Source organism: Salvia miltiorrhiza, chromosome 2, assembly GCF_028751815.1.
Source record: "Salvia miltiorrhiza cultivar Shanhuang (shh) chromosome 2, IMPLAD_Smil_shh, whole genome shotgun sequence".
Taxonomy (NCBI): domain Eukaryota; kingdom Viridiplantae; phylum Streptophyta; class Magnoliopsida; order Lamiales; family Lamiaceae; genus Salvia; species Salvia miltiorrhiza.
In genome coordinates, this window is record NC_080388.1 from 3,979,740 (window position 1) to 4,001,766 (window position 22,027).

Consider the following 22,027-nt stretch of genomic DNA (forward strand, 5'->3'; position numbering starts at 1 on the left):
TATATTAATAATTTTTATAAATTCTAACTAAAAAGTCATCGTACGTGAGATTAAAGTTTGAACTATTTTTTAATAATAACCCTTTTAGATATTACTCTTACCAATATGATCACGACATTTATTTATCTTTATCTTAATTTTACTAATTAAAGGACATGTGATTAGGATCATGTTTAGAGCTAAGCTGAGCTTGGATTATAGTCAAACAAGATTCTCCCACCTGCTTTAGCTGTATATTTAATTAATTTTGTATCGTGAAAAGCTATTTTATATTCATTATTTGAAACTTATGTTTTTATTCTTAAATAGCTGTTTCTCCCTCAATCAGAATCTTTCTTCTCTTACGACCAAGCTGACGATGATTTAGCCTAAAGTTTACATATTTCAGTTGCGAGATCATTCACTTTTTAAACTGGTAAAGTTTTTAGTGAGACAATGCAATACATTCAATTTATAATCAGTTTTTAACCAGGAGAAACTATATAATCCCTTTATCCCACTAAAAGTGCTTGTATTACATTTTGAATCGTTTCATTATAAGTAGCCTGTTTCCATAAATAGAAAAATTTAACCTTTAAAAAAATGAGGGCCCTACCACTTTTAACAACTTTACACATTCTTCTTAGTTCCCGTGCCGAAAAATTTTGAGCCACTTAATTATAGTGGGACGGAAGAAGTAGAATTTTAGTGCGATAATCCAATTCGATTTAAAATTAGTTCTGACGACGAACTAAATAGGATTTAGCAATTAATTAATAAGATCCTCTCTAGAATTTCACGATGAGAGATTATTCCACATCACATACATCAAATTAATTGGGAAGAGGTTCTGATTTATTTATTCTTGGAATATTATATTTCAAAGTCCCAACATATATTATGCTATAAATAAGTCTTGAAATGTTACAAATCTAACATTATCTTCAATTCGAGTTGTCAAATTTAAAGGTTGTGGCATCCAACAAACTCACATTAGCTCTTCTCCTCTTTCTCACCATCTTCACATATGCAAATTCAAAGCGAGGCCATCTCAAGGAGACCAAAATCTCGGTCTACTACCAAGACTAGTCCGGCGATCGGAATGTTAGAAATGGATATTGGGCCCATTCCTCCCTTAAAAGGCCTTATAAGGGAGAGGGTTGCCTCACCATATAAAGTGGCTCATGCCACTATCTCCAACCAATGTGGGACACTTCAATACACCCCCCGCACGCGCAACGTGGACTATCCCAAATGCCATCTGTTGACAACGATATTGGGGGGGCCCATCATTGGATTGGGTTGGCTCTGATACCATGTTAGAAATGGATATTGGGCCCATTCCTCCCTTAAAAGGCCTTATAAGGAAGAGGGTTGCCTCACCATATAAAGTGGCTCATGCCACTATCTCCAACCAATGTGGGACACTTCAATAGATATTGGGCCCATTCATCCCTTAAAAGGCCTTATAAGGGAGAGGGTTGCCTCACCATATAAAGTGGCTCATGCCACTATCTCCAACCAATGTGGGACACTTCAATACGGAACACGACCGTGATCGAGATCCCGGGCTCGTGGAACGGGCCTCCGAACTTCTCCAAGTTCAGAGCCATGTTCGTCACGGACGACCCGATCACCGGAGAACGCGCGACTACAGAGGTAGCACAGTGGAAATACAAGGCTCCGACGCGCAGTTCGTGCAAGTGAGGGAGGTGGCGGTGGTGGGCGGCACCGGAAAATTCCGGCTAGCCCGCGGCTACGCGACTTTCGAGACTCTTTCCTATGATCCGGTGCCAGTCATTCACTCATCCAATCTAATATGACTATGCTACATTTCTAGATTCTTATTTTCTCACCAAGAATACAATTCTCCTTCGAGTTCAAAATTGGTTGTAATTGAAATTATATGCAAATTTTATAGTTGATTACTCCCTCCACTCGTCCACAAAAACTATTATCTTATTACTCCCTCCGTCCACTAATTGTTGGCCTATTTGCCTTTTTGGTCCGTCCACCAATTTATGTCATATCTATTTTGGATAAGTTTATATTCATATTGTAATCAAAATTGTGGGTCCCTTTAATAAATTGTTGCCTAATTGCATTGACTTTAATAAATTATGGGTCCCTTTCTCCACTCAACACTACTACAAAAATTTACATACATAACAGTGAATAGATAACGGTTTTTTTTAAAAACCGTTATGTATGAGCGCACTTTTAGGAATAGATAACGGTTTTGCGAAAATCCGTTATCTATGTAGTGTTGTCTAAATGCATAGATAACGGTTTGAACAAATGCGTTATGTTTTTGCGTTATCTATTAGTTGCATACATAACGGTATTACAAAACCGTTATCTATGAGCATTTTTTATAACGGTTGTTTTAACCGTTATATATGAGCGCCTTGATACTGTTATGTATTACTTTTATGAATATTTATTTTTAATTTTAATAATATTATAAAAAATTAAAATCCTAACCCTAGCCAACCCCCCTCTCTCTCCCACCGTTCTCTCCTCTTCCTTTTCTCTCTTCCACCGCCTTACTCCCTTCAAACCGGGCTTCACTGTCGCCGCCAGCCCCCATCCTCGCCGCCATTCTCCACCGTCCTCGCCGCCGTGTAGCTGTTCGCGCCGCCGTCCTCGCCGCTGAGGCCCCTTATCCCTTTCTCTTCCGCGAACAGCAGCGGTCCGAGGCGCCGCCGCTGATGTATCCTTCTCTGAAACTCCGGCGCTGCTTCTGTAAAATCTGGCGACTAATTTTGACCGTTCTTTCCCTCTTTTTCTCTTTGTCTCGGTTTCCCTCTCTAATCCCTCACTGGAAGCGCGCAATTGAAGGGAAGAAGTAGAGCCCTAGCTTCTCTGTCTGAAATCGCCGGTCGCCGCCCTGGCTTGACGCCGCCGGATATCCCTTGCTCGGAGATCGCAACACCGCTAAAGCCCTTCCTCTGCTCAAAACATTCTCAATATGAGGTTGATTCCAATGTATTTCCATTTCACTACTGAACTATTTCTTGTTTAATTTAGGGTTCTGGTGGATGTATTGATGCTGTTGCAGCTGCAATTCAAGTTCTGGAGGTATTTTGTTGGTGTTATTTGGGTATTTTTTCTACAGAGTATCTTGTGATTAAGTAGATTATCATGTAGATTTATTGACGCGTGCTTGATAATTTCTGATCATGTCTGTTTTTTTCTTTGCCCCTGAATCCAGATCTCTGTCTTTTTTGGTTTTAAGTCTTTGCCTTATGATAGTCCTATGTCTTTCAGGAACTTCTGTTTTTCACACATGTAGCTATTTTGTATATTTGAAGATATTATATTATTCTGATCAGGATATTTGCTGGATACAATAAAGCTATCAGAATTTTTGAGGTTCATCGCCCAGGGAGAGATTTTGAACAACACTCGACTGTTTTAGGAAACAAAGAAGGCCAATCAGGTGATTTTATCTAATTTCTAGATTAATGGGGCTTTGGAATGAATTCCACCAACTTTGGATTGACCCTAAATCTGTAAACTTTTAAATCATTATATAAGCTCAAGTATTTGATAAGTTATTTGTTGTGATCTATGTGGGTTCAATCGAGTAGTATCTATGTGGTGTTAATGCATTAAATATATTTGTTTTTAGTGGGATCTAATCTTCCTGAGCTTCTTTCTTCTTATGGTCAGGTATTATATCTTCTATTGCTTTTTCCCCCACTTCTTCTGGTATGCTGGCTGTGGGCTCCTACAACCAGACTACTGCTATATACAGATAAGACAATATGGAACTGCTGTATGTGTTGCATGGCCAAGAAGGTGGGGTTACACAAGTAAGTTGGTAGAGTTGCCTTCTGTGGGTTCATGTTTTCTTGAGTTTCTAGAAGTGGTTAATCATTCGAAGTATGTATCTGCCAGGTTCAGTTTTCTAAGGATGGAAACTATTTGTACTCTGGGGGACGGAAGGTAGAGTCCAACTGCTCCTCTTTTGACAGCATACTAATGCAAAATTAGATGGGCCTTTTATGGATGTTCTTTCAAATATCTTGCAGGATCCTTATATTCTATGCTGGGATATTCGCAAAACTGTTGATATTGTCTACAAGTAGGTTTTTTGCTCCTCTCTAAAACCTCATATGGGAATTGGGCATTTGACTGCAGAAAAAGCTAGCTATGTTCATTATCAATCTCATAAGTTCTCCTGTTGGACTAGTCTTGAATTATTTTTTCTTAGTTGCTTGCCAAATGCTAATTTCTCCTCTGCAATAGTTATAGAAGAAGTGTGGGCCTTGTTAAAGCATTAGGATTCAATTGTTACTAACTTTTCTTCTGTATTTGGTTAGACTATATCGATCATCTGAAAGCACCAATCAGAGAATACAATTTGCTATTGAACCTCTTGGTCGATATCTTGGAACTGGTGGTCAGGTACCTTTTTAGCTACCACTAATCTTTTCAGGCATTCAATTCAACAGCAGTTAAGTCTCTAATTTTGTCCAAACTCTCTTTTAAAGGATGGTCTGGTGCATATCTATGATCTTCAGACCGGGGAGTGGGTATCAAGCTTTCAAGCGGCACTAGGTTCACTCATCCTCCTCTTTATACCTGTCTGCTTAATTAGAAAGATTATATTCCTCAGGTTCTTGGTCGGTGAAGGGGCCCATATGTGGGCGAAGTCCAAGGGTATTGCGACTGATGGCACTATAGAGGATGCGGATGAGGTAGCTTTTATCCGACTACATACACTGTCATCTAATCATTTTGCCAAAATCCCACCTTTGCTTGTGAAATCTATAGTTTTATTATCAAGACAAAAGAGCCGTATTTGCACTTTTGACTTGTCGTAGCTTATGCATTTCATGGTGCAGTGGTTGGTGAATTTTGAGCGTGCGCAGGCTGAGATTGCTAAGATACGAGAATTGGATGATGACGAGGATGAGAACACTGATACTTCTGCTGAGAATTTTGGAGATTGATGCAGGTAATTTTTCAGCTCAACATATGAGTGGTTATGGCAGCTTAATGCTCTTAGTTGACTTGGTGAATTTTCCTTTTTGGTTGTTTGTGGTGGCCTTTGAGTTATATTACATATGGTTGTGGTTCTACTTCTTGATGAATGAAGATTTTAAGGTGAAAACTATTGGCTTTGTAAGAGAGTTATATTACATATGGTTGTCGACTAGCTTTTACTGAGAACCATTTGGACGATATATTTGATTCTGCAGATAGACCACTTGAAGGAGAGCGTTGGTGGTTAAAAGCAGAAGATCCTTTTCAATGTTTGGCAGCATGCATTACCCTTGCTGAGGCCCTTAGAAGTCCATCTCCCGAGACAATAATATCTCATATTCCAGTCCACCAAGTACTGTTTTCATAACATGCAATATTCTAAATCCTCATTAGATCATATCTACAACTATTAAATTGAATTAATAAATCTCCTATGTAGCATGTGCTTTTTCATAATATATTCTGATGTTGCCTATAGATTCTTCTATATTTTAAAGCATATAACCTGTTTCTCTGCAAGATTAATATTTACAATATTGTAGTTAAATTTCTTCTTGTCTATTTTAGTTGAATTTCTTCTTGTCTGTTAATAGTATTAGGAGCTAAAGTCATCCAATTATGCATTATCTATTTGCTTTCCAGCTTGTCGATTTGACGATTTCATGTATGATATGCAATGTTATTAACTTTGATATGTAAAGTTGATGTCAGTTTTCTCTTGAAGTACTTGATGAACTTTGTCGGAGTGCATTCTTTGTTAATTTATCTAAAGCATCGCTATTTTATTTTTAACTGCTCTTCTCATATTTTTCAATTTGTGTTCTATCTAGGATGGTTCTTGCAATGGTTTACAGCATTATGCTGCCCTTGGTAGGGATAAGGTGGGTTTCTTACTTAATTATTCTCAGTTTTCTTCTCTCCTTATGTGTAGCTACTGCTTTCCATGTTTGGAATTCAGGGTCTTGTTTCATTTTGAAAGTGGACTTTGTGAATATCTTGAATTTCTAGTACGCATGCTGATGGCTTAGATATTAATACGTGGCTTCAAAAATTTGAATATTCTCATCAGTTGTGCACTGTGAGAATAATCAGATGAAGGACACACCATATATGTCACTTGTTTTATGTATTCTCTTGTATTATTTATATGCTTTCTGCATCTTTCTCATGAAACCTCTCTTATTCTTATTACTTACTTCTTTTTCCATATATCTTTTTTTTGTACTTCATATTATACCGACCCACATTTCGAGGGGATGGTTCCAATGATGTTGATGCTTTATGCTTTATTTTCGCTCAACCTGGACTGAATTTGTCATTATAATGATTCAGCCAGGGGCAGCTGCTGTTAACTTGGTTGCTGGAGAAAAGCCCGCAGATGTTTATTCAGGAATTGCTACGAGGTAGCCTCTGCTCTTTCCATATCAGGCGTTCTTGCTGTTGATATATTATCCCATCTGAGCATCTCAATGAGCCTCTTCATATCTGTCGTAAAATTGTCTACCGCTTTATATCTGTCGTAAATTGGTCCATTACACACACACATAGATATATATTAATGTGAGAAGACTTTCAGATTTTTTCATGATTAAGTTGATGCATTCTGCTGGAAAGTACTCACCTCAGAATTTCTTTGCTAATGTGGACTGAAAGAAGGTGATATCGTATCGATGCTCTGAACTGTATATAGTCATATCAGAACATATTTATGATTTATACTGTAAACTGAGGCATCTTGATATCTTGTGTAGATATGTGGAATTTGAACTTTACATGGATAAGTTTCCTATCCTTTGCTCTTTGGAAATTTGTTAGAAAAAAAAAAGACCCAAAGGTTTAGTTAGATCTGGCTGATAACTAACAAAATATTGAGGTTTAACTCCATCATATTCCTTGAATGTACATATGCATGAAGAACAATGTCTTTTTCCTTTTTATCATTTCTTCAGAAGGGGATTTTCTCAATCAATAATGCTAGTGTATGCATAATATCTTTTTTTAACACTATTTTCCTTTCATATAACTGAGTATTTGACAAGTGGCGTATATGTTTGTATGTTATCAAGGGATGTTACTTTCAAAAAGGGAGGAAGATCAAGATGGAGATGAGCGCGAAGGAAGCCTTTGAGAGGTCGATGAGGACTTTGTCGGAGTGGATAAGCCAGGAAGTGAATCGAAATATGTAATGATCTTAGATACTTGATACTTGGTTCATTCGGATGATAATGTACGAATATTTTGGATAATATATAATATTGTTATTGTTGATTTTATCATTTTGTTGTTTTAAAGTTATTTATTTATTTCTTGATATAAATAACATAAAAATTGAGAAAAAAATATTAAATATTAAAGATAATGGTTAAAATCGTTATAAAAGGTACAAAAAACCGTTATCTATGTCTTACATAGATAACGGTTTAAACCGTTATAAAAAGTATAAAAAACTGTTAACTATAATATGGAAAAAAAAATATTACATAATACATAACGGATAAATTCTAATACATAACAGTGGAAAATCGTTATCTTTGTGAGAAAAAGATAACGGTTTAAACCGTTATAAAAAGTATAAAAACTGTTAACTATAATATGAAAAAAAAAAATATTATAGAATACATAACGGATAAATTATAATACATAACAGTAAAAAACCGTTATCTTTGTAAGAAAAAGATAACGGTTTAAACCGTTATAAAAAGTATAAAAACTGTTAACTATAATATGAAAAAAAAATATATATTATAGAATACATAACGGATAAATTATAATACATAACAGTAAAAAACCGTTATGTATAATCAATATAGATAACGGTTTCATAACCGTGATATATGTATGTTTATACTGTTATCTTTTCCCTTCATAGATAACAGTTTTTAAACCGTTGTGTATGACACCTATAATAGATAACACCACTATACACAACGGTTTTTTTGCTCATAGATAACGGATAATCCGTTATCTATGAGCGTTTTTCTAGTAGTAACTATCTTGCTGAACAATTTTTATTTCAGGGTGCGTTTACTTTGATGAATAAATTTATCATGGAAAAATGAGGGATAATAAAAATTTATGCCTTTAAATGCCTCATTCCCCCCCCCCCCCCCCGCACATTTTATACGAAAAAGAAGTTCACAATTTTTTCATCCTTATTACCTTATAGTGAGCTAGCTATTTTAATTTCGTGAGAAATGAGAATAAATAATAAATTAATAAAATATATGAATAAATCAATATAACACACAAATAGCTGTATCCAGTTAATGTGGTGAAATTCTCACCCCCTCAGAGATTCGAACCCAATTGAAAATGACTATATTCGTACGTTACATTAATTTATCTGTAGATTTTACTGATAATTTGTTATCGGTTCCATTCTCACAACATTTATCATTCTTAATATTTCTCTCTACCTCTCTCTATATAGTTAACATGTATATTTTTGAATTAATGTATTTATGCACTTTTAAATTTATATATTTATTTTCGTGTTCAATAATGTACACTATTAAAGGAATCTATGGTATTACAAGAAGTTAAAGAATTTATATTATATTATCTCTTCCCTATGTATGTGTGTATAGATTATTCTTTAATATGATACACATATAGCTGCTGCAGCCAATGAAAATCATCTTTTAGTTGGCATGTTTACATCACATGCTCATTTTGTTTTACCCTCTACGCTATAAATAAGGTTTAAAATGCTACAAATCAAACATTAGTTTCAATTTAAGTTGTCAAATTAAAAGGTTATGGCATCCATCAAACTCACATTATCGCAACACGACCGTGATTGAGATCTCGGGCCCGTCGACCAGGCCTCCAAACTTTTCCAAGTTCGGGGGCATGTTCGTCACGGATGACCCGATTACTGAAGAATTTGGGGAAGGCACGGCCCTGACTGCAAGGGGCTGGGCCTTGTCCGTTACATCGGCCCTCGATGGGTCCGATTTTCTCTTGCTAATGTCGATTGTGTTTATCAATGGCAAGTATAAAGGTAGCACAGTGGAAATACAAGGTTCTTATATGCAGTTTGAGCGGGTGTCGGAGGTGGCGGTGGTGGGCGGCATGGGGAAATTCCGGCTAGCCCGCGGTTACGCCACTTTCGAGACTCTTTCCTATGATCCGGTGCGCGGTTATTCACTCATCCAATCTAATGCTCCCTCCGTCTCACAAAAATATGAACATTTTGCCATTTTGGGGTGTCTCACAAAAACATGAATATTTCTATTTTAGTACACTACCCCACCACAATCCCTTTACTTTTCATCTCTACTTTTCATAAAGTGGGACCCCTTTTCCACTCACAATATACTTTTATCTAACATTTCTTAAAATCCGTGCCACTTACAATTAATGTTCATGTTTTTATGAGACGGAGGGAGTATCACTCTGCTACATTACTAGATTCTTTATTTCTCACCAATAATAAAATTCTCCTTCGAGCTCAACTTGGTTGTAATTGAAATTATATGCAATTCTACCAAAATTGTAGTCTATATATATTTTAAGGGTTATTATTAAAAAAATAGTCCAAGCTTTGACCCCATAGTCACTTTTTAGTTTGAATTTACTCATAACAATAGAACCTATTGTTCAGTTTATAGCCCGAGTAAAAATTTCAATCATGCTAACTCATCACATGAAATGGTGGCTTCGGGAAGGTTGACGTGGTGATAAAAAAAATTTAAAGTAAATATTTTCCTTTATAAAAAACTATTACTCCCTCCGTCCATTATTTCTTGACCCATTTGCTAATGGCACAAGTTTTACGAAATTGGTGTAATATATTGAGAGTGGAACGAGGCTCTCACCTTATTAGGAGTGAAAATGTTACTAAAAATAGAATGGGTTTAGAATTGGTGGATGAACGAAAATGACAAAATGGATCACGAATTAGTGGACGGAGAGAGTATTAAATAATAGATGTATAATATAGTTGAACGCGATGATGTACACACAAATTTTCAAACACTAAAATCTTAAAAATTCTTAATCAAATACACCCCTTAAATCTCATTCCAACTAAAATAACACCAACTAAATTAGGAAATATTATTCGAGTCACTAAGGGGGAAAATGGGGAACCATTATTGATACTCTTTTTTTTAAAAAACAAAAAGAGTAGTTATACGGTAAGTTATACTAATAGTCCTTTTTGACGTGCTACAAAATTGATTGTAATTGTCCCTTTCCGGCAATAGGTTAGCTGTTAAAAGCTAATTAATTTGATTTGTCACGAACATGAAAGTGATGCATTCACTATAGATCTTCGTAATCAAAAGGTTGAACAAGATTTCCCGTCTTCATAATAAGTAAGTGTTATTATTTGAACCATTTTATATGTATAGAGAGAAATGATACAGTATGAATAACTATTATTCGTGAAAAAAATGAGAATAACGAATAAGTTGAGTGTAATGCACGAATAGCCGTCAAAGTTAATATATGGTGAAATTTTCGTCCCTCCAAGTAAAAGCAACCATATGATTTTGAATATCTCATGTTCTAACTTAAGTTTTATTTCTCACCACATTTGATCATTATCACTGGTTAATATTTCTCTATATAATAATACTATAAAAACAAATCGGGGGTAGAAAAAATTAGGATATAGCTATACCCAGTGACGTAGCCAGACTTTTCAGTCGGAGGGGGGGGGGGGGAGGGGGGCAAATACTCTCTTGGTTCCAACTAACTTCGTAAATATTTTTTATTGACCGTCTCAATTAAGATGATCAATTTTCTTATATGGAATAAATATATAAAAGCAAAAAAAAAATAAAATTAATCACTTATTCACTTTATTACCAAAGACACTTAAAATACTAAGTTCTTAAATTTTTTGTCAAAAATAAGTTGATCAACTTAGCTGAGACGAAGAAAGTAATAATCATAATATTATACTCCTAAAAGACTCCGAATATATAGCAATTTCAATAAAATCATAATGCTACATTAGTTGCATCATAATATTACAAAAATAAAAATAAATATTCTACCATCATAAAATTTCTCTTCTATTTAATTTTCATGTTTTGAAATCGCTACATAATCGTTTCATTAGTACATATTTACAAATTCATCATTTCTGATGTAAAATATTAGACAATCATTCGATAGCGTATCTCATATACGATTGAGTAGAGAGAAATTGGAATTATTACTAAAAAAAAATACTAATATTTATGTATTTATTTCAGGGGCGGATCTAGATTTGCCGATAGGGGAGGCTGAACTTGAAGGTATGCCCGGGGGTTGGGGGGCGGTAGCCCCCGAGCCAAATTTTTCGAACAGTCCGTACAGTTTATCTTTATGTTCAAGTATAATCTTAATGGACTTAGAATTATAGTTTGATCACTAATTATAATCAATATTTGTTCTCTTTTTATTGATTCAATAACAAATATATTGAAAGCATATAAAAAACTATCTCTCTATGTTTTTAAAAAAATTAATCTATCTTCTACAAGAATAAATTAATTTTTTATTATTATTTTGAATTTTTTTTTATCTTTCTCTGAAAATTGGACTGGGCTATGAGCTGAGCTACATAAATATTAAGTTAAATATATTAATACATAATGCAGCCCCAACTAAGATCCGCCCATGATTTATTTAATATTAAATATAAAATTACTAAAATACTCCTAATATTTTTAAAATTTTCAGTGGGCCCAGTGCCCCCACTGCCCCCCTCTAGCTACGTCACTGGCTATACCCCCATCGCCCCATGCTAGTTAATTAATTCCGCCTATGTAAGAATGTATTTTGTGTTACGAAAATAAACTCAAAGCAATTTTCATTAAAAGTGACTATATATAGTCCATTTCCTATAGTAGATAGTTGTTGAGTAGCATCAAATCAATTTAATTTGCACTTAGAAGCAGGTAGGGCTATATATTATTTCCTGAAAAACATGAAAAATTCTCACACTTATATGGTCAAGATCGATATATGTTTTTATCTTAATTAATTTAATATCCTAATTAAAGGAAAGCTACAGATATATATATCTAACGAGTTCATTATAGTATTGAAGGACATGTAATTAATCTTCTTCCTACCAATTTAATTTCTCTCTCAAGTCAACTCTAGAGAAACGCTAAATTAGAAAAAAAAAAAAAAATCAAGTAATTAAGAAGGTTAATTATTAAATCAATCATTATTCTGCATATATGCATGAATTCATTTATATTAATTTCATGCAGTTACAACACGAGCTAAAAGAATAATTATGTTTAAAACAAATGTCCATCATGAGTTGAGAACTTCTGCAGCTCCACTAAATTAATTAATAAAACATAACAATTCGAATATATGTTGTATGTAACTAAAATAACATCGACTAAATTAGTAAATCGTGTTATTATATTTCAATTAATTTTTAAATTAAAATGGTGATTGCTATAATTAGTAGTCCATTTTGATGTGCTACAACTTTTTCCTTTATAAAATTGTCTGCTGTCCTCTTCCGACAGTCGTAGATTAGCCGTTAGAATCTAGTTAATTTAATTTGTACTTTAGAATAAACAACGAAGATTAAAAAAAAAAACAAATTAATTTAAACAAATGGCCATATTTTAAACAAAAAACTATTCATGCTATACATAGACGATGCTAGAGAATCTAGGCAGTTCCACATGCTTGAAAAGTTATAAAACCAAAGAAATCTTACAAATCAAACATATTTTGTATCTTGAGTTTGAGTTATAAGATTAAAGTGTATTATTTATATTTATTCAAGTGATGATGTGATTGCTTTTTAAATTTTATTGAACCTAGCTTAATGAGCTTTCTATATATATCAAGGTTCAAAATCCTTCTTTGAGATACATAAACTTTCATTTCTTTATGAGTTATGAACATTCATGACTAATGGTTGAAATTCTCGCTCGAGGTCAACTTGACCTTGAGATTAGTGACGGAGCTAGGGGGTCCAGTGGAGGCCCCACTAGAATTTTTCAAAAAAATAGTATATATATATATATAGGGTGTAGTTCTAGAGAGAACTACATTATTTGTGAGAACGGGAGAACCATCAAATCTAATGCATCCACTGTAAAAATTAATGCATTCGCTGTTAAAATTAATGCACTAAATTTTTTTTAAAAAAATGCTCCCTTCAGGATTCGTGTAACACCCAGCATTTTCACCACAGTATATATATTATTAATATTGTTTTCTATGATTTTAAAGAAGAAAGAGAAGTCTCAATTTTTATGCAAAACCTGAACTTAGTTATTTAACGAGCAGATTATATCGAGATTTTTTTTTAAATCATAGAAGCCCAAGTATTTCATGATTTTAAGGTTGATAGGATTTTATGCAAAAAGCCCAACAATTATGGATAAATGGGCTAAAAGTTGTGTAAGAGTAGAAAGCCCAATAGTTATTTTGGGCTGGAGTAGTCGAGCCCAACTTATGTATATGATTAGTTGATTGTTTATTAACTCTAAATTAGATCGTTGGAATTTTTAATCTTGATTAGGTATCAATCCAACACGTAGCCTTCAACTTTTGACGCAGCTCCTTTGCTAACCGACTCAGTCCAGTATATGACTGAGAAGCCACTGAAATTCCATTTCTTTTCTCATTCTGCAAATTCTACACAGCAAAAGCAAAGCAGACGCCTCATCCAAACACAAATCATCCACAGCAATAAACCACATCAGTTCACAGCAAAGAAGGTAGTGTTTCTTTTATTCAATAATCCATTCATTGAGTATAGATCTAACAGCCACGAACAATAGAAAAATGATATAGTTATACAAGTTAAGCATAAGCAGTATGCTTTATCATCAACAATCCCAATTTTCAGTAATTGAACAAGAAACCAGATAAATAAAAACGAAGGAAGAAAAGGTAGAATCTTGGGCAGTAGACGAAGCTGCCACACCGGAGTCGACGATGCCGACCAATTCCTGATATAGAACATAGTTAGAGATTTATTTAATTTAACGTATTAAAACCAGAAAATAGAGAAAAAGAGAAGAGATAGAGAAAGAAAGGGAAAGCAGAGGCGGCGGCCACCCCCGGCGCTGCTACGCAGCCACGGCTCACGGCGGCAGCCGCGAACAGGGCAGAGAAAGAAAGATCGAGAGGGGCAGAGTGAGAGAGACTGAGAGGGAGGATATAGAGAGAAGAAGAGAGATAGGGGACTTACCTGAGGCAGGAAGAACGACGGAGGAGCGGAAATCCGACGAGCTGGGGCGGCGGCGACGTTATTCGCCGGGATTCTCCAGAGGAGTAAAAATGATGGGGGAGATTAAAAAAAAACCTAGGTTGGTTTTTGATTTGAGAATTAAGGGAAAAGGAAGGAAAGGAAGAAGAAGGGGAGAGGGAGGCGCCGGCCTCGCCGCGCCGGAGGCGGCGATGACCGGCGACGTCGCCAAGCGTGAGAGAGAGGGAGAGTGACAGACGCGGGCGAGTGAACAGAGAGAGAAAGACCACGTCTGAGGAGAGAAGGAGGAATCTGATTTCCTCTATTTTAAGAAGAAGACTAGTTTTTATTTTATATAGATTTATGTTATAAGAGGGGTTAATTTAATTAGGCTAAGTAAATTCTTAAGCCTATTTATTTTTGGGCCCTATTTCGGATGACTTGGTTTATACTCCCTCCGTCCTCCGTCCACGAAATGAGTACCCATATTTCCTTTTTCGTCCGTCCACGAAATGAGTATCCATTTCCCTTTTTGGCAAGTGTACCCCACACATCTCTTTAATTAATACACTCAAAAAGTGGGACTCTTAAACTATTCACACTACACTCCATACATTTTTTAAAACCCGTGCCGTCCACAAATGGGTACTCATTTCGTGGACGGAGGGAGTATAAGATTGATATTGGACCAGAATAGTAAGTTAATTATGGACTCAACTTATTAATTGGGCTCTTCATTTATTCAATTGAGTTGGGTTAGTTTTAATTCTTAGCTTCGATGGTTAATTAGACAATGGATTTAATTTATATACTTGAGTCTTTAATTTATTTAACTAAGCTTAAATCATTTCAATGTGAGCCTAATAGTTGCACATTAAAGTATTCCAGAATCAAGTCTTTAAAGAAGAGAAAAAGAGGTTTATATTATTTCTAAATTCATAGTTATTTATTAATTAGTGCAAGTAGAGTTATGACTAATGACAGAGTTATGATATCACAGTTTAATTCCTTGTTGGTATTTTGATAAGTTTGTCAAGTAGCAGCTAGTCTTTATATCAAAATTTTCAGTAGAACTATTACCATAAAACCAACATAAGCATTCTTTATAAATCAGTCCATATCATGTTCTCATTATTTATTAGTCAGTATTTATACTGAAGGTCAAATACAAGGGAAAAGAAGTAAAGCATTAGTTCAGAGTTACTTGTGTCGTCAGACCACGATCAGGTGGGCTTTCTAAACTCAAAATCTGAAGTGCACACTATTTCATGATGATTACATGAATTAAGTTATATTAAAGTTATTGACTTGCCAAATTATTTTATGAGCTTGTATGATACCTATCTGGCGCCAGAAGTTAATCGAATTCGGATCCTGTTCTATCCAGATGTTAGACAGGATTAGTGTACACAAGGGACCGTGAGCCGATCTAGCATATCGGCCGGCCTAGGACCGTGAGCCGGTTTAGCGTATCGGCCGGTCTAGGTCCGTGAGTTGGTTTAGCATATCGGCCGGTCTAGGACTGTGAGCCGGTTTAGCGTATCGGCCGGTCAGTGACCGTAGAAGGTGGCCACCTTCTCGGCACACAGTTATCATTGCAGATATGGTAGAGTACAAAGAAGTATGTCTGCAGACGTATATGATGTTATGATATATATATATATATATATATATATAGAAGTTTTACAGTTTTGGCGTGCGCAGGTTATTTAAATAAAACTCCTGTGTGATGTTTGAGATGGCAAGTTCAATATATAGCTCTAAGAGCAAGCTTTAAAGTTATTTCGGCATGTGACCATTGAGTACCTTTTTAGTACTCAGCCCTGCATATGTTTTCTAAATGTGCAGGTTAAGCTGTGATGCAGATGGATGTCGGCAGAGCGAAGCTTTGAAACATAAGTACTAAATTAGGCTCAGGATTTCATGTCTTCATACATGTAATCCACTTAAGTTACTCCGCTGCAACGCTTAGTGCGTTTTACTTTATTGATGTGTTGCAAAGATTTCAAACTAATAGCTTACAGAATTATGTCACTCGATACTTAGACAACTTGTCGTTATGTATTGCGAGTTGTCTGCTTTTGAGTTTTAGAAAAGATTGTTTATGATTACCAAACATTTTGGTAAATTATTGTTTAAGCAGGTAAGTGATTTTTATTGAGATCTATTTTCTTTTTCATTTTTCTTATTTTGTTTTCATTTTTCTTTTTCCCGACTTAACTATTCACTAGCTTAGGTCGGGCTGTGACAATTCGAACTCAGGATCTGCATTCATCCAACAAGATGATGCATCCACCGTAGATCTTGATGATCGAATGGCTGAAAATGGTTCTCCGGTCTTCTTTTATTTATGGTTCTTTCTTGAACCTCTCCCTATATATATATATATATATATATATATATATATATATAGGGTTTGATTCAAGTGTAAACTCTATCTTACGGTGAAAACTAGATCCTATGAACAAACACATAAAATACGTGAATAATTAAATGTTCACGTGTATACAAGATTCAATGCTTTTTGTTCATGTATTTTATATATTACAATTGTTCACAACTTGACTATCTCTTGTTCACGTATTTTATGTGTTTGTTCATAGGATCTAACAGTTTTCACCGTAAGATAGAGTTTACACTTGATCCTTCCACTATATATATATATATATATATATATATATATATATATATATAGGGGAAGGCTAAAATAAGAACGCTTCTTAAAATATAAATTAGGAACCATTTTCAGCCCTTAGATCATCAAGATCTACGGTTGATTCATCACCTTGTTGGATAAATTCATGGTCCTGAGTTCGAATCCCAAAAGTAGCAAAAAATTATTTTTCGCAATTCATGCCTTTATACAGTTTATTCATGCGTGTTATACATAAAATTCATGCATTTTTGCTGGTTCGTAATTTTAAGATAAGGGTGGTTTATTGAATAACCGCCGCTCCAATGAGACCCCCTAATTTTAGTGAGATCTAGGGCACGATCTGGTGCGTTTATTTTATCAATCTTATGGTTGATATTGTATCTGGAGGGTGATTTTTTTTCGCAGGGTTCGAATCTTGGAGGGAGCAAAATATTTTAAATTTTGTTATTAATCAGTATATACTGCATTGTTCATCAGTATATACGGCCCTGTTCATCAGTATATATGTCTTATTCATTACGAATTTTTTAAATTTTATTTTTCATTAGTATATACAACTTGTTCATTAGATATACGTTTTGTTCATTAGTATTATATGTCTTATTCATTGTACTCATGTTACACGAAAAATAGGGGGTCTCACTGGAGCGCGCCCCTATATATATATATATATATGTTGTATTTCTTTATTTATTATTAATATGAAATTCATTTTGATTTTTTTACAACAAAATTCTCATAGTATTATATGATGTAACATTGTTGTTATTTGATATTTAATTTGTTCATTTTTCTCTATCTAATAGGTAAGTTTGATTTAAATTTCTTTTGTAGGGTAATTTTTTGTATTGGACTCATAAAACATTAAAATTTGAGTTTGACTGTAGAATTCTTTACAAATATACTTGTAATTTACCTTTTATGTTTAGTTCTCTATAGCTTGTTTCTTTTAGCTTTTCACACATTCAATTTCTATTATTATATGAATTATTAAAATATTAGTTATTAATATAATTTAACTAGATATTTCTAATTCATGTTAATTGTTATTTTATGTAATAGCTTGTTTCTTTTAGCCTATTTTAGCTTTTTCACACATTCATTTTTATTATTATGTGAATTATTAAAATATTAGTTATTAATATTGTAACAGCCCGACTCCAGATTTGATGGTTGTCCCCAAAGACCAACGCGAGTCTTTTTCTAACATGTTTTGTCCTCACTCACACGCTTCCCAAGAAACTTCACAGGGGGTCACTCATCCTGAAATTGAGCCAAGCACGCTTAATCTTGGAGTTTTTTCTACATGAGCCCCCAAAAAAAGGATGCATCTTGTTTATATGAGTAGCATCTATCAAATCATTTACGCTCTCCTCGAATATGTCATCCCATTCCAACATATTCTCGGAATGCTTCTCGTTCGGGTATGTTTCGGTTCATCCTTGCGCCCCTTCGCTTGGAAGTCTTAATCGGAGCCACTCCTTGTCTGTGACTCTTTTGCACCGACGATCACTCTGCACTTCATCCCCGGGCGTCACAGGCCCACCAGCTTCCGCTTGGTGGGATATAGTATAAAAATAGGTAGAAAGTTTCTTTTTTTGGACATCTCAACAAGGAAAAGTAAGAAATTCTTTTATGGACGGAAGTATTAAATTTATCTTCTTAGCCCACGTTTGGTTGGATGTTTTTAGAGGTTGGAAAGGGAATCAAGTAATTGAATCCATTACTTGTTGTTTGGTTTGGGTAATGAGATAATCATTACCCTTACTTGAGGGTAACCCAATCACCCAATTTGTTACCCCTCAAAATAGAGGGGAAACAAAAGGAAGGGAATCCCTTACTAATGTTTCCTTTCCATTGTTAAACCAAACACTCAATAAAAGTAATGGTTATTGTTACCATTCCTCTCCTTTATTTGATTTCATTCTTTTTTCATTCCTCTACTTGAACCAAACGAGCACTTAATCTAGAGTCCCAAGTAAACATCTCTAATATAAATCACAACCTGGAGTGATTTCCTGCGGAAATTAGACAGGTTATATTACAGTTATTTTTTTTTAAATAGTGATTGATAATAGTCCTTTTTGACGTGCTACAATTGTTTCCTTTAGAAAATTGTTTGTTGTCCCATTCGGCAGTAGATTAGCTGTTAAAATATAATTAATTTGAAATTAAATAACATCAAGCCTTGAGATGCCAATGACGATAATATTATTCTTAATTTATTCATAATTTTATATAGCTACTCACAACTAATCAATATGCCACTATTAGTTGGCAAGTCTCTCACATGCTCACTTTGTTCAAACCCTGTATAAATAAGTCTTGAAAAACTTATAACCAAATCACACAAAACTCAAAATAATCTTCAATTATCTAAAAGTTTCAAGTTATGGCATCCATCAAAATCACATTATCTTTACTTCTATTACTTGCTATTCTTACACATTCTAGGGCAAAGTTGAGGCATCACAAAGAGACCGAAATGACAGTCTACTTCAAAGACTATCTCAGCGGCCCAAACCTCACCACGATCGCGATACCGGGCCTGTCGACCGGGCCCCTAAACTTCACCAAGTTCGGAGCCATGTTCGTCATGGACGACGTGATAACCAAAGAAGTTGGGGAAGGCTCGGCCCCCATCGGAAGGGGCCAGCGTTTAATCGTCACCTCGGCCCTAGATGCAGGGGCGGAGCTAGACTTTCAGCACAGGGGGATCCAATTTTTTTTTCCCGATAAAATTAATAATTAAAAAAATAAAAAATAAAATAATAACCATTAACACAATTAGAATGTCATTTAAGTTACATAACAAGTCAAAAAAATAAAATAAACATAACATTTCTTTCCTATTTTTCATGTTCTAGAACCTCTCTATAATAGCTTCATTAGTATGGTAACATTTATAAATATATTCCAAGAGAGAACTCATAATTGGCAGAAAAATAGAACCTAATTCCGTGTAAACACTGAAAATTAAAAATAAAGAATATAGTACTAGAAAAAACTAATAATATACATATGTAAAAATTATTATTTGGCTGAAATCACGAATGGGTAGGTTAACAATTGTAAGACCAGCTCTGTTAAGTTCTAGTATATTTTATTTTAGTATTTAAGAGTATTACATTATTATTATTCAAGTTCAAATTGAATATTAGCTATGAAGTGAATATGAAGTGAATACACGAATAAGCATTGTAGAGCTTGTTCTAGAGGAAATGAGTATTAGAAAAGAACTGAAAATAGGCAGATTAACACCACAAACAATTTAGAGAGGAAAGAAATAAGAATAAGAAAATTTTCAAAGGCTAGAGATTGAGTGTTATATTATTTCATGTTAAAAATTTGAAAAGAAACAATATTTTTATATTTTTAATTAATATATGTGAAATGACAAAAATATCCCTAAAAATTTTGAAAAATCCTAAGGGGGTCCAGTCACCCCACTGCCCCCCCTCTGGCTCCGCCCCTGCCTAGATGGGGCCGATTTTCTCATGCTAATGTCGATTGTGTTTACCAATGGCAAGTATAAAGGCAGCACATTGGAAATACAAGGTGCTTATGCGCAGTTTGAGCGGGTGACGGAGGTGGCGGTGGTGGGCGGCACCGGGAAGTTCCGGCTAGCCTGCGGTTATACTACTTTCGAGACTGTTCACTATGATTCTGTGTATACAGTCCTTCAATGTAATATGACTGTTCTACATTACTAAACTCTTTAAATATTTATGCAATTATATATGGATGTGATGGCTTTTGCATTTCAATAATTTATATATAGTGTTGTTAGGTAAGTAGCGGTGGATCTAGGATTTTATATTTGGGGGTACGATGAATGAGATTGAACGACAGAGAGATTCAAGAAGAAAGATGATACGATCCGTATCAATGGTGGAGCAATGCGAGTAGCTCAAACTCCAGAAATCAAGAGATCGAAGAGAGAGATTTGAAAAGCATCAACCAAAATATTCATTCCATAATCCATAAGTTTTTCGTGCCCTTAGTCTGCGTTTTGTGCTCTCAAGGGTTTTTACAATAAACCTCAATTTAATAATAAGCTTAGAGATTACATTATTTATATCTAATGATGAAAGTCTAATGAGCTAATGGGCAGGGCCGGCCCTGACATTCTTGGGGCCGAGTTTAAAATTATTTCACGCCATTATCTTAGGGCGATTTGCAAAAGTAGGCCACTATTTTTCGGACTTGCAAAAATAAGCCAATTATTAAAGTTTTTGGTATTTTTAGGCCACATGTGTACCCAATCAAGCTATTTTGGGCCACATTTTGACCCCAAAAAGTGGCCTATAAATGCTGAATTGAGCTCAAATGTGGCCTAAAAATGCCAAAAACTAAAATAATTGGCCTATTTTTGCAAGTCCGTAAAATAGTGGCCTATTTTTGGAAATTGCCCTACGATAATGGCCTTCAATAATTTTAAACTCTCTTGGGGCCCTAGGCGAAAGGAAAAAAAAAATCCCCCTAGAAAATGAAGCTTCATAATTTTATAGCAAATTTGAGATAGTTCCATATATAACTAACATTATTATAAAGTGCAATAAATCACAAATTAATGATCAAATAATTATAGAAATAAAGTAGATTTTTAATATTTTGGGAACAAAATTATCAATAACCTCTTCAAGAATACCCAATGTTTAAAGTATAAAATTGCTAATACATTTAACCTTTTCTGAGATATAGTAGAATGCAAATATATATATATACTATAATTTTATTGATTTTAATTTTAAAAAACTTCTTTCTACTAAAGTTACAATAACCAGTATAGTCTTTTTTTGAGGGGATAATAACCACATTATAATCAACAATATTCTATATGCAATAAAAATATTAGAAAAATAATCTAAATTTTTTAATAGGATTAATATTAGTGGACTTGTATTTATTTTGGGCTCCCCTAAATTTAGGGGGCCTAGGCCCTTGCCCCTTTGGGCCTATGCAAGGGCCGGCCCTGCTAATGGGCTGGAGCATAATAGGGCCAAGCTAGAGATGGGCCGGGCGTATCAAAAGAGAAGTTTTTTATTTTTGTTATCACTCAAGCCCTCGCCTCTTTGTTTCTCTCTATATTTGTTTGTAATAAGGGAAAGGGAAAAATCGAAAAGGGGTAAAGAGTAAAGGGTTGATGGTTAATAAGGGAGTACAAAATATAAAATGTTATTAAAGTTTAAAAAATTTATAATAATACTAAAGAAATAGATTGGGGG

General features: G+C 34.6%; 1 protein-coding gene and 2 long non-coding RNA genes across 3 annotated transcripts; 2 read left to right on the forward strand and 1 right to left on the reverse strand.

Moving 5' to 3' along the window:
- The first annotated feature begins 3,173 nt into the window (after positions 1-3,173).
- LOC131007858 (uncharacterized) lies at positions 3,174-4,940 on the forward strand. The gene is made up of 7 exons (XM_057934772.1): positions 3,174-3,421; positions 3,655-3,797; positions 3,883-3,930; positions 4,017-4,069; positions 4,308-4,392; positions 4,479-4,685; positions 4,833-4,940. The coding sequence occupies exons 2-7, from the start codon at positions 3,750-3,752 to the stop codon at positions 4,938-4,940; spliced, it is 549 nt and encodes a 182-aa protein (XP_057790755.1). The 5' UTR covers positions 3,174-3,421; positions 3,655-3,749.
- A 290-nt stretch (positions 4,941-5,230) lies between these two features.
- LOC131012774 (uncharacterized) lies at positions 5,231-7,247 on the forward strand. Its single transcript, XR_009097430.1, has 4 exons — positions 5,231-5,326; positions 5,805-5,855; positions 6,307-6,377; positions 7,041-7,247. It is a non-coding gene; the product is annotated as an uncharacterized LOC131012774 (long non-coding RNA).
- Positions 7,248-13,728: 6,481 nt separating this feature from the next.
- LOC131012775 (uncharacterized) lies at positions 13,729-14,547 on the reverse strand. Its single transcript, XR_009097431.1, has 2 exons — positions 14,147-14,547; positions 13,729-13,904 (listed from the first exon to the last, which is right to left on the reverse strand). It is a non-coding gene; the product is annotated as an uncharacterized LOC131012775 (long non-coding RNA).
- Between the last annotated feature and the right edge of the window lie 7,480 nt (positions 14,548-22,027).

Coding starts and splice junctions, on each gene's coding strand:
- LOC131007858 (XM_057934772.1), top strand. CDS start 3,750: ATGGAACTGCTGTATGTGTTGCATGGCCAAGAAGGTGGGGTTACACAA. Junction 3,798..3,882: donor AAGAAGGTGGGGTTACACAA/GTAAGTTGGTAG, acceptor TGTATCTGCCAG/GTTCAGTTTTCTAAGGATGG. Junction 4,393..4,478: donor ATCTTGGAACTGGTGGTCAG/GTACCTTTTTAG, acceptor TCTCTTTTAAAG/GATGGTCTGGTGCATATCTA.